Raw genomic sequence first — 16132 nt, 5'->3', positions numbered from 1 at the left:
GTAAAATTTTTTAATTTAATAATTTCAGTGTCTCACTAAATGATAATTTATTTAATTACTATTTTGTGATATAGTTGACTACAAATTAAATTAAAAAATTTCATTTAAAAAAAATTCTTTAAATAATGACAACAATTATAAATAAATATTTCTAGTGTGTACGCGTATATGATGTTTGGAAGCAAATTATTCTTTAAGAATAATAAGAAATGATAATAAAAAGTTATATATTGATTTCTAAAAATGTATTTCCCAATAAAATTACATACAAACAAAAGCATATATTACTGCATAATATTAGTATGAACTACAGATAGAAATTTTCATTTAGTAAATTAACTAAAATTGTGCGCATAACCATGAAAATATTATGAAGATAATGTGATAATGAATATAACAATTTCATTTATATGAAAATACTCAAAATAGAGTCTTAAAAACGACCAGTGACCTGTCATTATAATAAATTTAATAATCACATAATTTTCAAAACTTAGTTTAGTTTTGTAATTCTTCTTTATTTGTCTCTTTTAAAATTTTTAAAACGTGAAATTAAATAAACATTCAAAAAGGAATCTCCAAAACAATCAAATGTACACACTATTGAAAATTGAATTTAAAGATATCGAAAAAAAGTATGATTAGAGATGAAAGTAATTAAAAATAAAAAAACCTTGTACAATAACATTTTTTTTTAATTTCTTAATTTATTATTTTTTGGCGGTCAACATTTTCAACCTGACCCGTTCCCATTTTGACTAACTTGGGGCTGGAGATTACAATATTTTGATGGTGGTAATTAAATATATCAATTCCAGCTAACATTGAGTCACAACCATCCCTACCCAGTAATATTATATGAAAATTGAGTGGTGTAATAATAGATAATGTTTTAAATACATCAACAATTTATATTAAAATTCTAATTTTATTATGCTGTCAGTTTAGAGAAACTGCTATGACAGACAAAAACAATTCAAAATTTTATATATTATTAATTGTTTTTTTGAAATTAGTAATATTAGATATTGATTTAAATACATTAATTTTTTTTTACTGAAATTACGATTCAAAAATAAAAAGATTTTTTTGAGAATTAATTTACCTGTAATTAATATATTTAATCACAATCATTAAATGTAATTAATTTTAAAATGAATAAGATAATTTCTCTTTTAGGTCTTATTATAAACCAAAAAAAATCATTAAAATAAATAAATTAAGAAAAATTGACTAAATTGGCCATTACTTGGACAGAGTTTTTTCTTTTTTTAGGAAAGACTATTTCAATGTTAACTTGATATATAACTAGTGGAGTTTAGATATTTTTTGTCTCTATTAAATAATAAAAGTAGTTAATTAAGTAATCAATATTTGTTAGTTTAATTAACTAATATTACAATTAATTTTTATGATTTAAGGTCTTGAGTTTAAGTTTTGTAATTGATAAAAATATTATTATTTTTTAATTTTTTTTATTAAAGGATATAATGATTTATCAAGTGCAGAAATCAAAGTAATTAATGATATTTTTTTTTATATATTAGTATAAAAATATAGATAAAATAATATAATATAATAAGATAAAATATCTAATAACTAGTACTTTTTTTTTCAAAAGGAGAACAACCGAATATTATTGAAAATTAAAATCTAGAAGAAAAAGTAAGACAAGCTATATGAACATAAAGAGCAATAAAATCTAGACTAACATAAAAAGTCCTCTGATCTCCTTCAAGAAATAGTCCAAATTTCGTGTTTGGTTGGAAGGAAATGAAAGGAAAGAGAGGAGAGAGAATTTTTTTTTAAAAAAAAAATTTGATTTAAATTTTAAGAAGAGAGCAAGAAAAGAAGTATCTATTTTTCTCCTCTCAACAAAAAAAAAAAAAGAGTTTCAACTCGTCTCTTCGTCTGCATTAAAATTCCTACCTCCTTGAAACCAAACGAATTTAAGACTTCTACGTAGCATGAACCACAAAGACATTTTCCCTTTATAAAAGGTTATAAGATAGTGCATGCTCATCCCTTATTCTATCTTAACCTCATCTTACACTCCACAGAAAATTTGGAGATGAGTTACTCTGAAACAAGGAAGCCACATGCTGTGTTGGTTCCACTTCCATTTCAAGGCCACATCAATCCTATGTTCCAACTAGCCAAGTTGCTTCACCTTAGAGGCTTCCACATAACCTTTGTCAACACTGAAAACAATCACAAACTCTTGCTCCAATCAATGCCTCCCAATGCTCTTGATGGCCTCCAAGACTTTTGCTTTGAGACCATCTCAGATGGACGTGGTGATAGTCAAGACATATTCTCTATTTGTGAATCAATAAGAAAACACTTGCTCTTACCCTTTTGTGACCTTCTTGCTAGACTTAATGATTCTGTCACTAAGGGTCTTGTTCCTTCAGTTACTTGCTTGGTTTCTGATTGGTCCATGAGTTTCACCCTACACGCTGCTGAACAACTTGCACTCCCTATTGTTCTATTACCAGCTGCCAGTGCATGTTTGTTTTTGTCTGGTTTGCACTTTCAAACTCTTTTTGATAAAGGTCTCATACCACTCAAAGGTATGTATATTTAAGCTCTTTCTTTTGTAAAGTACATATACATAAGTAATTCCAGCATGAATTATAATATATCTATACAGTTTAAGTTTAATATACATTAAAATAATAACTGGAGGTATCTAATTTCACCGGAAGAAGTTCAAGAAGAAAAAATAGAAAGAAAAAATTAAATAAACTTCTTCATAAACTAAAACTAACTCATACAATTAAAAATTATTCTAATTTTTTTTTTCAAGTTTTTATTAGTTATAAATAATGGATATATATCTTAATGCAGAAATTGCTTGTTTGTACTATATATTCATACAATAGAGTCATTGACTATTGTAAATATGACTGCAGATGAGAGTTGTTTGACAAATGGGTATTTGGACACAAAAGTGGACTGCATTCCTGGTATTAAAGACTTTAGACTGAAGGACCTGCCAGACTTTATAAGGATAACAGATCCAAATGACTTTATGGTGAATTTTCTTATTGAAAACGCAAATAATGTGCCCAGGGCCTCTGCTATTGTTTTAAATAGTTTTGATGAACTTGAGAGTGATGTTTTGAATGCTCTCTCCTCAAAGTTCCCTTCCCTCTACCCCATTGGCCCTTTCTCTTCATTTTTAAGTCAAAGTCCTCAGAAGAACCACTTGACAACTTTAGGTTCCAGTCTTTTGAAGGAAGATATTGAGTGTCTTGGATGGCTTGAATCCAAGGAACCAAATTCTGTTGTTTATGTGAATTTTGGTAGCACCACAGTTATGTCACAAGAAAAATTTCTAGAGTTTGCTTGGGGTTTGGCCAACAGCAAGAGACCATTTTTGTGGATCATTAGGCCTGACCTTGTCATTGCTGGATCAGTTATGTTACCATCTGAGTTTGTCAGTGAAACTTCAGATAGAGGCCTAATAACAGGCTGGTGTCCACAAGAACAAGTGCTGAACCACCCTGCAGTTGGTGGATTCTTGACACACTGTGGATGGAACTCAACAGTTGAAAGCATTTGTGCTGGTGTGCCAATGTTGTGTTGGCCTTTTTTTGCTGATCAGCCAACAAACTGTAGGTATATTTGCAATGAATGGGACATTGGGATTGAAATTGATGCCAATGTGAAGAGAGAGGAGGTGGAGAAACTGGTCAATGAATTGATGGAGGGAGAGAAAGGAAAGAAGATGAGAGAAAAGGTTATGGAGTTGAAGAAGAAGGCAGAAGAGGACACTAGACCTGGTGGTCGTTCATACATGAACTTGGACAAAGTGATTAGTGATGTGTTGCTTAAAAAAATGAGTAAATAGTCACTTCAGAATCTGGAAGATGTAGACATATTAGTCCTAAGTTCTTGGAAGTGAAAATTTACATTCTCGTTATAGTCCAAAACTAAAATAAAAATGTGATTGTAATGATTTACATTCTCATTATAGTACAAAACTAAAATAAGAATTGATTGTAATGATAATATTGATATATGCTCATAGAAACGAAAGGTTATGTTCTTTTTAATTTTTATTTATATGTGTCAGGTTACTAAATATCACATTCATTAAAGTGATGATAAACACCAGACAATATTAAAATTAATGAAAAAAATCAAAATTTTACATTTTAAAATTAAAAAATTAAATACTTCTATTTTAAATTAAATGTAGTAAAACTGCATAACCACGAAAATAGAGATACCAAAAGGTGAAATTAACAATAAAAGCAAGAGCAGTCCCGTGAACAAAAGTACATATCCATTAGGTATGTTCAATAGAAAACTTGGTATATGTTCAACAGAAATCACGGACAGTATAGAAGACAATTTTTTTAAGGAACGTGTTTTACTTTTCTCCCATGCTGATTATTGGTCATGGCTATTGTTATTGTTTTATTGGTTAGAACCACTTGTTTGACAAGTTGAGACAATCTTTATTACTAAATATTACTCTGCTGATATTTAAATAACAATTCAATAAAGACCGTAGAAACCTTAATATAATTATTTTGATGTTATCTTGAATGTTTTGACTGCTTGTGCATGATGAACACATGCTATTGGCTTTTGTAATCATAAACTCAGATGAGAGTTGAAGTGAATGTATAAGAACCAGATCCTAATAACTTAATGGTAGAATTTGAAATTGAAGTGGCAGAAAAAATTCAGAGCCACAACTGTTGTTTTGACTATTCTAAATGAACTAGAGAGTGATGTAATGAATGCTCTCTCCTCTATGCTCCTTCATCTTACCACATTCAACCTTTTATTTCATTTTTAAATCAAGGTCCCCAGAATCACTTGGCATCTTTAGGTTCCAATTTTTTTATGGAAGGTAGAATAATCAGCAAACACATAAAAACTCATAAAAGATAGCCTCGTCCTTATTATGAGACATATTTTACAAGAATTTTTTCTCCTTTTTTATAAGACATTTTATAGTTTCAAAAAGCATTAAATTATTTTTCTTTATTTACCCTTGTTAAAGATCATGAAAGTATATTTCTTTCTTTCACTTCTTAAACTCTCTTCAATTTGATATTTATTATTTTTGTCAATATTGATACATAAGTTTTGTTATAAGGTAATATCTTCACCTCTCATGAAAATTTAATTATTTATGAGAATGATAAAATTGATAAATCTTAATTTTATTTTATGAATTTGATAAAATTAACTAATATAACAATTTAAATTAGTTTGTGTAATTCGATTAAAAATGTTTTATAATAAAAATGAAACGAGTTCAATAGTTAAAAATTATAACAAACTAAGCATGTTATATTTGGTAGTTATCACAAATGAATCAAACATTATTGCAAACCGCCACACACCGATGAGAATGCCTTCCCCAAAGGACTGAACAGAACAATGAAAATCTAAGACCTCACAACCACATCATATCCTAACACACCAAAAGTCTCCATCCATAGTTGAGTTGAGGCCTTAAATCCTCTTTTAGTCACCTCACTCATAATTTTCTTTATCACAAACAACAAACCAATGTCATAGAAGCACATGAATACCTGGCTAAAATCAACTCCATCTTCAACTCTCTCAAATTCACCTTTTCCAATGAATAATGATGCCCAAATTGTTTTTACTTGGGTAATCCAACATGGGTAATCCAACATGGGTTAGGTTTTTTGACTTTTCTTTTTCTTTTTCTTCTCATTTTATTTTAATTTTAAAAAATAGTACATGCATAGAAAGTGTGGGGAATTTTTAAATGGTCAATTAATTAAAAATGTCATGCACACTAAATTTAATAATTTTATAAAAATTAAAAGTTATACCATGTAGATTTCTTATTGTTTGTGGTGTAAACAAACATCGGCTACATGTCAAAGCAACAAAGAATTAATCATAGTTTTTGGGAGTAATGGACTAGTAAACTATTGTTGCAGCATTTGAGGGACAGGTTGAAAGGATTGGCAGGTTGTGTACTGTTTATTATGCAGCTGATGATGTATATGGAGATTCCAATCAGTTGCTGATGAAGTCAGAAGTTCCATGTGTTGTAATCAGTACAAGGAATGGTGTGTCACCAACTAAAAATGGGGCCTTTGTTCAACAGAAGGAAGAAGAGTGTCAGTCATATTAGTGGTAAGGGTGAGATCTTCAACACACTAGTGCTAAAGACTAAAAGTACTTTAACTGTGAAACTTGTGAGACTAAAAATCAAAGTGATCAAGTAGTATTTGTGATCTTTTGGAGTAGAGAACAGAGTGAGCTTTTGGAGAATGTAGGACCACCAAATATTTGTGATCGGGTTAGGAAATCAAGGAGAGATGTCATAAATGATGATAGAAATGAAGTGAAAGGATAATTTCTGGAAGACAGAAAAGTTTCTATTCTCTGTTCCATTTTATTTTACTAGCAAGGCTAAAAATTTGAGGAATTGTTGAAATTCAAGGATTAGAGAAAGTCTGAACCATGTGAGATTGAATTGATTTGAAGTGTATAAAATACAAGGTAAAAATACTTATTTATACTAATAATTAAGTCTAGTGTCAAGTGTAACATTCTTAGGAATGATTATGTGGCAATTGACAAATGCTAACTAGTAATGAAAATAAATTATAATATTAAAATTACAAAAAATATTTAATTCTTTTTTTTTTTATTTTAAATTATTCCTTGACCAATAGAATACCTAAGGTACATGCTAGTAGGATATTATTCTTTTTTTTTTCTTGCAACATAGTCCTAATAATTTTGCTAAATTTTACATAAAAGAAAGTATTAATACTTTTTACTCTCTTTGAATTTATATATAAGTAAAAAAAATTAATTTTTTGAGATTAAAATATAAGCAAATTTTAATTAGTCAACTTCATTTATTACTCTTAATCTAAAAATATCTCTAAAACAATAAATGAGAGTACTACCTAAAAATATCTTAAAAATAATAAATAAGAACATTATTTATTATAGATATATATAGTTAAAGATATTTTAGAAAATGTAGTGTATATTTTATGTAAAATGGTAAAAATTAAATATATTTAATTAAATTTTTCGATCTATGTCAAATTATTATTTTTTATTTATATATAAGTTCAAAGGGAATATGTTTTAAGATATTAAATGTATTTAATTTTTATTTAATACATTTTTATAAATCATTAAGTTAATGTTATCCTATGATATCATACCACGTTACTCCATTTTTGGTTCATAATAAATAAGGAGAAATTGGGAAACAACTTTTAGAGCAACTTATTCAACTAGATGAATAATTGATTTAACAGAAGATTTAAATGTCATTTAAGATATTCTAAGTTGAAACTATACGAAAGTAAAGCCATAATAGTTGCAGCAGCATATATGCAGATGCTTCCACTTGATCAAATACTTCATAGAACAAATTCAATGCTTCAAACGGCTATCCCTCTAAACCCCAACAACAAAAACTTGCCCCCACAAATTAAGGTAGTCGGCTACATGAATCATATGATGTGATTAATTTCAACTAATAACCAAAATTTCAATGATATTATTACCTCTAACTTTTGGCATAATTGTAATATTTTTTTAAAAAAGTAGTTGATTTAATTAAGAGTATTAAATTTGTCAATAATTGAAACATGTATTTGTAATAAGATATTTCATTCTCTTCCTTGTTAATTCATTTACTCCTCTTCACTCTTCAATTCAGTTGTTTGTCCACATTGAGAGGGGATGCATATGTAAAAGACACTTTGACTTTTAAGTAAGTTACTTTCTCGATATATTAAATGTGAATCATGAACAATAACTTTACGTCAAAATACAAATTATTTATACTGATCGTAACAGACCTAAATTTCAATGGACCGCAATCTAGGATTACTAATTAGGTAATACGTTGATAATTGATTATGTATAGGAGATTAAGTTGTAATCACCTTTGTCATAATAATTTAAGTTGTAAGCCTCTGTATCTCGTTTGGCCTATCAATAATGTCTTTCCTACATAGGTCCCTTGACACCCGAAGGCATCGAAGGGAGGGATCAAATTCGCTAGCGCGATCTCTTTGACTATCGAGGATGTTGAAGAGGTGATTAAGTGATCCATTCAACTATTGTCAAAAGCGTTGAAAGGGTCTCAGACTTGTCAGTTTTTGGTGGCCAAATGGCCCATCCAGTATAAAACTATTTTTTAAAATTATCTTTAACATCTTTTAAATTAGTCTTTTATCTTTTTACTTAATTATTTTTCACCTAATTAATTAATGTTTGGAAGAGAGATATTAATGTATCTATTTATCTTCTTTGATCTTAATAAGAGAGAGAGTTTTTATTCAATTAATTTCAAGAATTTATCATCTTTTGACTAAAAAATTATTAATTAAATAAGAGCATTTTAAAAAATATATATAATAATAAATGCAACTAACCATTAGAAGAGAGACTTATAAAAAAAAAAAAAAAAGATAAGGAAAAAAAGTGAAAAATCATCATATATAGAGAATGATATGGTATTTATTATGATATTTCTTTTAAATCTACATAATTTAATTTTCTTATTGATGCTTTAAGCGATCTCTATGTTCATATCCAAAATACCTTAATCGATTTTCTATAATATTTAACCTAGTGTAGCTCTATTCTTTAGCAATCCCTATTATTGGTGCTTTCATTTCATCATCATGCCTTCCAAAAATACCAAGAAGATGACCCCCTCTTCCACCTTACCACCAAAATTACTGACTTACAATCCCAATTTTAATTTCAATCAAAATTATTTGATTAACGATACTCTACCATTCAATTCGTTGTTACTTAGAATCAAGAATCTCTCACCCATATTATGACAATCCTACTTGACCATTTTAGCCACCCTACTACATCCTTGAATACATTTTCAATTTCACCTGATCCACCTCCTAAATTCCTTCACAACAACTATATATCTCTATCCTAATTTTTCCTTATCAACAACAACTTTCACACCCTTATTTTTCTCTGTCTTTTCCTTGACCCCCTCCTATTTTTACCAATCAAACCACCAACACTACTTCCAACCCTTTTTTGTTTCTGTTGATAATATGGCCCTATTTTTTCCTTTGTCAACTATCCCTACTTCATCCTCCCTTGTGCAGTCTACATCACCTCCACCTCCTCTTTTTCCCCATTCCTAGAGTTGACCTCCCAAACTACAACTTCTAACATTTGATACTCCAGAACCCATGGATTGGCTATTTCAAGTTTATCAATATTTTATGTTTTACCAAGTTCCATGGGATCAAAGGGTTCCTATTGTAGCTTTCTATATGCAAGGGGGAGCCCTTAGTTGGTTTAAATGGATGTATCACAATCATCCACTACGTGATTGGCATTCATTTTCTAGGGCCTTTGGAAATTCGTTTTGGCCATTCTTCTTATGAGAACCACCAGGCTAAGTTGTTGAAATTAAGACAAGCTAGTTCTATAGCAGGTTTTCAAGCATATTTTGAAAAATTGTGCAATAGGGATTTTGGTGTGCCCCCTAATGTGATTAAGAATTGCTTTATTTCAGGTTTAGTACTATAAATTCATAATGAAATGGCTCTGTTTCAACCCCAAATGGTATTTTAGGTTATTGAGCTAGCTAAATTGATTGAGGAAAAATTTAAAGATACTACACTCCATTTTATTTGTTCTAATTTTTCCAACCCCAACACCACCAATTCCTAATACACCAAACCTAAACCTCTTTCACATACCCCCAATAACCCTAACCCTCCTACATTACCCATTAAATGCCTCTATGCACAAAATTTTTGAGAAAGTCAAGCTACGGGAATATGTTATAATTGTGATGAAAAATTTCATTCCTCTAAAATTTAGATTCGTTGTTTTTGGTCCTTAAAACATGAGTTAATTTTGGTTTTAATCCTTATAACATATTTTTCTTTGATTTTCATCCCTCTAAAATCTAAAGTTACTATTTTGTTATCTTTGATGTTGATTTTAAAGTATATAAATAACATTCATTTTAAAAATTTACAAAAACTTTTAGAATTATATATTGCATACTAACATAGTATCATTTATGGTTGCATGTGTCATTGAGAATGATCACTTAATCATATTATAACCATAAAAGTAGTTAAAAAGGATCACAAAATAGGATGTTTAGATCCACATCCAGGCAAATCACATCAAATTGATGGAGGAACTACTCTTTATTGCTTCTATTGGATGTATAGAGATAGTGATGATCCATATTTTGGATTTGATTTCAAACACACACATAATAAGAACTAAAAATAAAAATTTTAATTTTAAAAGATGAAAAATAAAAAATATTTTAAGAGGGTTAAAATCAAAAGTTAATCATTATAAGAACTAAAAATATATTTAATAAATAAATAAATTATTCTTAATGAAAAGAAAAGAAAGTGCGTGATCGATGTGGAGGCCTTGGATTGAAGTTCTCAAAAAAAATTGTAGCCGAATTCGATGGTTGGCAAGATCCAGAGATATATACAAATTCTTTTAAGTTTCACTTTTATGTTTTTCCAAGATCGAATATATAATTATAAAACTTTTTTTTTAGCAACAATAAGAATAGTCAATTCTTTCCACTAAAGGAAATAATGTAATTAAGCATCATTAATTACAACAACAATCAAACCTTTTCTCATGCACGACATACTAAAGAGAAAAATAAACACTTCAAGATCTCTTCTTTGGCATAAATATTGTTACTGGTCATATTATCTTGCAAGATCGTAATTTAGCTAAAGAGAATCTTGTTCAACATATAGTACCATAATAACTATTCATATATATTCCTTTAGCTTATTACTTATCACGTTGAATTCAATACCATATTATATATGTTAAGGCAGGTTACTTGACAAGACCCAAATTGAGGATGCCCCATGAAGTGTGAGGCCAAGATTTCTCCTTTGCTTTCATGAACAGCACCCTACTCCACGCAACCCAGCCTTCCCAGGAAGTCCTCTTGTCCCACGGAGATCCCCATTCCAGCAGAAGGGTGAGTCCTTTATGTGCCATTTTCTCAGCCTCCTCAAATCTCCCCTCTGTCAAATAAACCTGACTCAACACCACATATGGCTCTCCAACAAATGGGTTTTTGCTGATAGACCCCACCAACAGCTCTTCAACCTTCCCCAGCCCCATACCCTTCTTGAAAACACCTTCCCAGTACAAATCCCTCGCAACTATTTGATCCCCCGCGTCCAGAACCTTCCTGCATTTATCAAACACCGGCGGAATAACCAATTCCATATCTTCATTTCTCTCAAGATCAACCACCCCAACTCCTGCACTTCTCTTCTCTTGAATAAAAATCTCCTCCTCCCTCGCAATCAAACTGTACACCGCTCCCATCCTTGAAATTGAACTCAACCACAGACCCGGTTTACCATCCCCCGGCCAAAGAGCACCAAAATTGTTCCCTGAAAACTCAAGGCGACCATTGGCGTTGTCAAATAACTCATCCTGAAAACCAAAAAACTGGTCACAAAAATCCGCCATGGTCATCATAAAAAAAAAAGCCACCACCCTCCTAGAAACACGCACTTCTTCACCCGTGCGAATATGCTTAACTTTTACCCCCTCAGCGGGAAGCAGAGCCTGCAGTTTCTTTCTCCAACGTTCTCCCACATCGAACACGCCCTTCTCCTTCGCGTTACTTAGAGATACCTCTGACTCAGCCAGGTGTTGCACGAGCTCAGCGTCGGTGTAGTGGAAGAGAAGATCGTCGTGGATGAGGGGCTGCCTGGGGACCACACAGAACAAGTGAATGAAGCGCTCGGCTTCCTGGCCGACGTGTCCGCGAACCACTTGGCGGCCGGTGGAAGGGTCGAAGATGGCGAGGTTGACGTAGGAGTTGGAGTACGCGGAGTGGAAGAGACCGCAGAGGGAGACGGCGTGAGGGGCCTTCCAGAGGCTCAGAATACGATACACGTCCACAAGGTGGTGGAGGAAGCTGCCGTGCTTGTGCCAGCACTCGCCGGCGCCAACACTCTGCAGGACCCCCACAAGGCGTGGCAAGTTCTCGTCGATGGACTCGAGCTCGCCGCGAAGGAAGGGACGAGCGCGTTCGAGGAGGTTTTCGAGTGAAGACGCCATGCCTGAAAAAAACAGTGATGATGAGGAATAAGATATGGGAAAAGAAGATAACAAATTAACAGTGAGGGATCGTGATTCTTGTCTCAACTTATAGATTAACAGACTTGACTGCTCCAGCTGTTTCGCAATAATTCAGCCCTATTCATTTCCAATAATAGAGGCAAATGTTACAAAGTGGAGTCGCGACATAATGAACGCATCATGAAATAAGATGATAGATGAGGTAAAAGTTACTGTATGAGCAGTGATATGGTAATTGGTATTATTATGGTTTTGTTATTAGGGAGTTGCTACAGTATCTAAAGATATCGAAGAATTTTAATATTTTTTTTTATGTAAATTTATAAAAAATTTAAAAAAATTAATTTAATTATAAATAAATAATCTAAATTATATTTATAAAATAAAAAGTAAGGTAAAATTATAGAGATTAAAATTATAAAATTTTAATAATGTTATAAAATATTAAAAAAGAAAAAATTAATAAAAATAAAAATTATTAAAATTACAATATAAAAATTCAAAAATTTAAGACAAAAGATAAAAATATATTTAAAAAATAATTCAAATTAAAATATAGAAATTCTAATATTTTAAGTGAAAAGACAAAAATATACTTAAAAAATTATTAAAATTAAACTATTTAAATATATAATAATATTCTTATAAATAAAATTAGAATATATAAAATAAAAATAAAATGAATAAATAATTTAAAAAATTAAAAGAATAAAATATCATAAATATTATTTAAATAAATTATTAAAAAATAAAATATAAAATAAAATTATAATTATAACTGTACCGGTACCCTCTTAAATAATGTGGGTACCATAGAATTTTTCTTGTTATTATTAAAATTTTGCAAGTGGAACAATGATCATGTCTTTATTCTATCAATATAAATAACGATGTTTGTAAAGATATTCCGACGTTAAAGAGAAATCTAAATTAAGAATGAGATTATATTAGAATGTACTTAGTGTCTTCATGTCGTACAACCTCTTAACATTACACCACTGAATCCCCAATCCTTTGTGTTAAATTATGATGTAAATTTTAGAAAGAAAAAGAAAATTCTAAAAACATAAGAAAAGTTGTATAAGTTTCTAGAAAAAACTAAAAGAGTGTAGAGACTTGTAGAGTTTAGAAAATTCTAGATAATTTCACCATCATCCAAAGATGGAGCACCATGCCTATAAATAGGTAAATTGGAACTTCATTGTAACAAGAACAATTACCACCACTACTACTACTCTCTAAATACAAATAAGTTTCTATTATTTCACCAACTATTCCCTTAACAACTATCATATACTAACAGTGGTACCAGAGCTACGTTCGGTCATCTACTAGGCGTAGAAAAATCACCCAACTACTTCTAAAATTCCCTTCTATACTTATAAACATTTTTCTTTGATCCATGGCCTCCAATACCGTTAACTTTTCATCTGTCCCTTTACTAGTTTTTACTAGTGAAAATTTTGATCTTTGGAAGCTCAAACTAAAGACATATTTTATCTCACAAAAACTGTGGGATATTGTTCAATCTGGTTTTACAAAACCAGATAATACTATCACTCTGTCTAAGGAGGAGCAGAAGAAGTTAGAAGATTGTGAACAAAAGGATGCCCAAGCATTTTTTGTTCTTCAACAAGTTGTGAGAGAAACTATCGCTAGAAGGATCATGGACACAGATACTGCAAAAAAGGCAAGGGATATTTTGGAAGAAGAATTTGAAGGCAATGAACAGGTATGCTTCGTCAAGCTACACTATCTAAGAAGAGAATTTGAGACCATTAAAATGAAGGAATCAGAGACCATTGAAGAATACTGTGGAAGAATAAAAGAAATAGCTAATAAAATGAAATTGTATGGAAAAGAAATTAAGGAGAAGAAAGTGGTAGAAAAAAATTATTATCACTCTCACGGAAAAATATGATTCCATTGTAGCTTCCATAGAAACTTCCTCGGATCCATCTTCTCTATCGGTGAGTAAATTAATTGGTCTCCTCGGAGCGCATGAATCAAGATTAAATAGCCGTGTCGATACAAATTCAGTTGAAAATGCATTTCAATCAAAGCTTAAATTACAGTCTAGAAATAAAGAAGATGGAGGAAAGAAAAATACTGGAGAATATTCTAGAAACAAAGATTCTAGAAATTTCTCTGGAAACAAAAAAGATAAATACCCTTCATGTGGTATTTGCAATAAGCCGGGATATACAGAAAAAGATTGTTGGCATCGTGGAAAGCCAATATGTCACTATTGCAATAAACCCTGTCAAGTGGAGAAGTACTGTCGTAACAAAAATAAACATCAAGCAAATTTTGCCGAAGAGCATAATCAAGAGCAACTTCTGTTCTATGCTAACCAAGAATATCTTGTGACAACGGAGATGGAAGCTGGTACTTGGATATTGGATGCAACAATCACATGGCCAAGGACCAAAGCATCTTCAAAGACATTGATAACTCTGTCAAAGTCAAAGTTCGACTGGGAAACGACACCATGATGGAGTCGCAAGGAAAAGGAACTGTCATGGTGGAGACAAAGAAAGGTACTAGACTCATCAAGGACGTGTTACTAGTTCCCAATCTTAAAGAAAATCTTTTAAGCATTGGCCAAATGATGGAAAATGGGTATTCTTTTCATTTTGAAAGAGATATATGCAAAATTTATGATAGTAAACGGGTAGAGATTGGCCAAGTAAAAATGGAAAAGAGAAATAAAAGCTTTCCTTTAAGCTTCATCCGTGGCACTAATATTTCCATGAAGGTAGAAGTTGATGACTCATGGCTCTGGCATCGGAGATTTGGCCATTTCAATATTCATGCCTTAAAGCTTCTATATCAGAAAGGTATGATGAGAGATCTACCTAGCCTAAAGGAAAATAATGAAGCTTGTGAAGGATGCCTTCTCGGAAAGCAACATAGATTACTGTTCTCAAGCAGTAATGCATGGAGAGCCAAGGACTTGTTGGAGCTAATTCATACAGATGTTTGTGGACCGATGAGGACACCATCACACACCAACAACAGATATTTCATCCTCTTCATTGATGACTTTTCTAGAATGACATGGGTCTATTTTCTGAAGACAAAGTCAGAAGTCTTTGGAATATTTAAGAAATTCAAGGCCCTTGTTGAAAAGCAAAGTGGAAAACAAATAAAAGTACTTAGAAGTGATCGTGGCAAGGAGTATACATCTCGCGAGTTTGACAAATTTTGAGAAGATGAAGGCATAGAGTGACAACTTACAGTCGCATATACTCCACAACAAAATGGTGTGTCAGAGAGAAAGAATCGCACAGTCATGAAGATGGCGAGATCGATGTTGAAGGAGAAAGGACTGCCAAATACATTCTGGGCTAAAGCAGTCTACACTATAGTCTACCTACTCAACAAATGTCCTACTAAGGTAGTTCGGGACAAGACTCCAATAGAAGTTTGGAGCCGGAAGAAGCCATTAGCTAAGCACCTAAGGGTCTTTGGATCTATCTGCTACATTCATGTGCTAGATGAAAAAAGGCATAAGTTAGAAGACAAGACCGTACAAGGCATATTCTTGGGATACAGTTCACAATCAAAAGGCTATCGAGTCTACAATCTTCAGACAAAGAAGCTAACAATCAGTAGAGATATTGAAGTAGATGAAAATGCTACTTGGAACTAGGAAGAAAAGTGAATTGAGAAGAAGACTATATACATGCCCATCAATCAACCAACTACATCAAGTCTGGAAGACAACAATCAAGACATTGTTATCTCTCCAAAATCTCCAAGAATAGTTCCACAATAAGAAGAATCATCACCTGAGTCTACTCCAAGACGAGATATATATGAAACCTGGAACTTGGCCATACTTGAACCAGGAAGCTTTGAAGAGGCAGCAAACCAAGAAGTATGAGTTAAGGCTATGGAAGAAGAAATTAAAATGATTGAGAAGAATAATACATGGGAGCTCGTAGATTGCCCTAATGGAAAAGATATCATTGGAGTAAAATGAGTGTATAAAACAAAGCTT

At 31.5% G+C, this 16132-nt stretch overlaps 2 protein-coding genes across 3 annotated transcripts; one reads left to right on the top strand and one right to left on the bottom strand.

The window, feature by feature from the left end:
* Positions 1-1936: 1936 nt before the first annotated feature.
* On the top strand, positions 1937-3967 carry LOC109805252 (7-deoxyloganetin glucosyltransferase). Of its 2 annotated transcripts, none has more exons than XM_029272663.2 (2): positions 1937-2555; positions 2916-3967. In XM_029272663.2, the coding sequence occupies exons 1-2, from the start codon at positions 2072-2074 to the stop codon at positions 3854-3856; spliced, it is 1425 nt and encodes a 474-aa protein (XP_029128496.2). In that variant the 5' UTR covers positions 1937-2071; the 3' UTR covers positions 3857-3967. The 2 variants fall into 2 exon arrangements, with proteins under 2 accessions (XP_029128496.2, XP_020222861.2); XM_020367272.3 differs by having other exon boundaries at positions 1938-2573.
* Positions 3968-10857: 6890 nt separating this feature from the next.
* Positions 10858-12105, bottom strand: LOC109815498 (uncharacterized). Its single transcript, XM_020380239.3, has one exon. It carries the CDS (start codon positions 12103-12105, stop codon positions 10858-10860), a length of 1248 nt encoding a protein of 415 aa, XP_020235828.2.
* Between the last annotated feature and the right edge of the window lie 4027 nt (positions 12106-16132).

Source organism: Cajanus cajan, chromosome 2 (assembly GCF_000230855.2).
Source record: "Cajanus cajan strain Asha chromosome 2, NIPB_CcT2T_4, whole genome shotgun sequence".
Classification (NCBI taxonomy): Eukaryota; Viridiplantae; Streptophyta; class Magnoliopsida; order Fabales; family Fabaceae; genus Cajanus; species Cajanus cajan.
The sequence above is the reverse complement of the archived record's forward strand: the minus strand, read 5'-3'. Positions and strand labels throughout refer to the sequence as shown.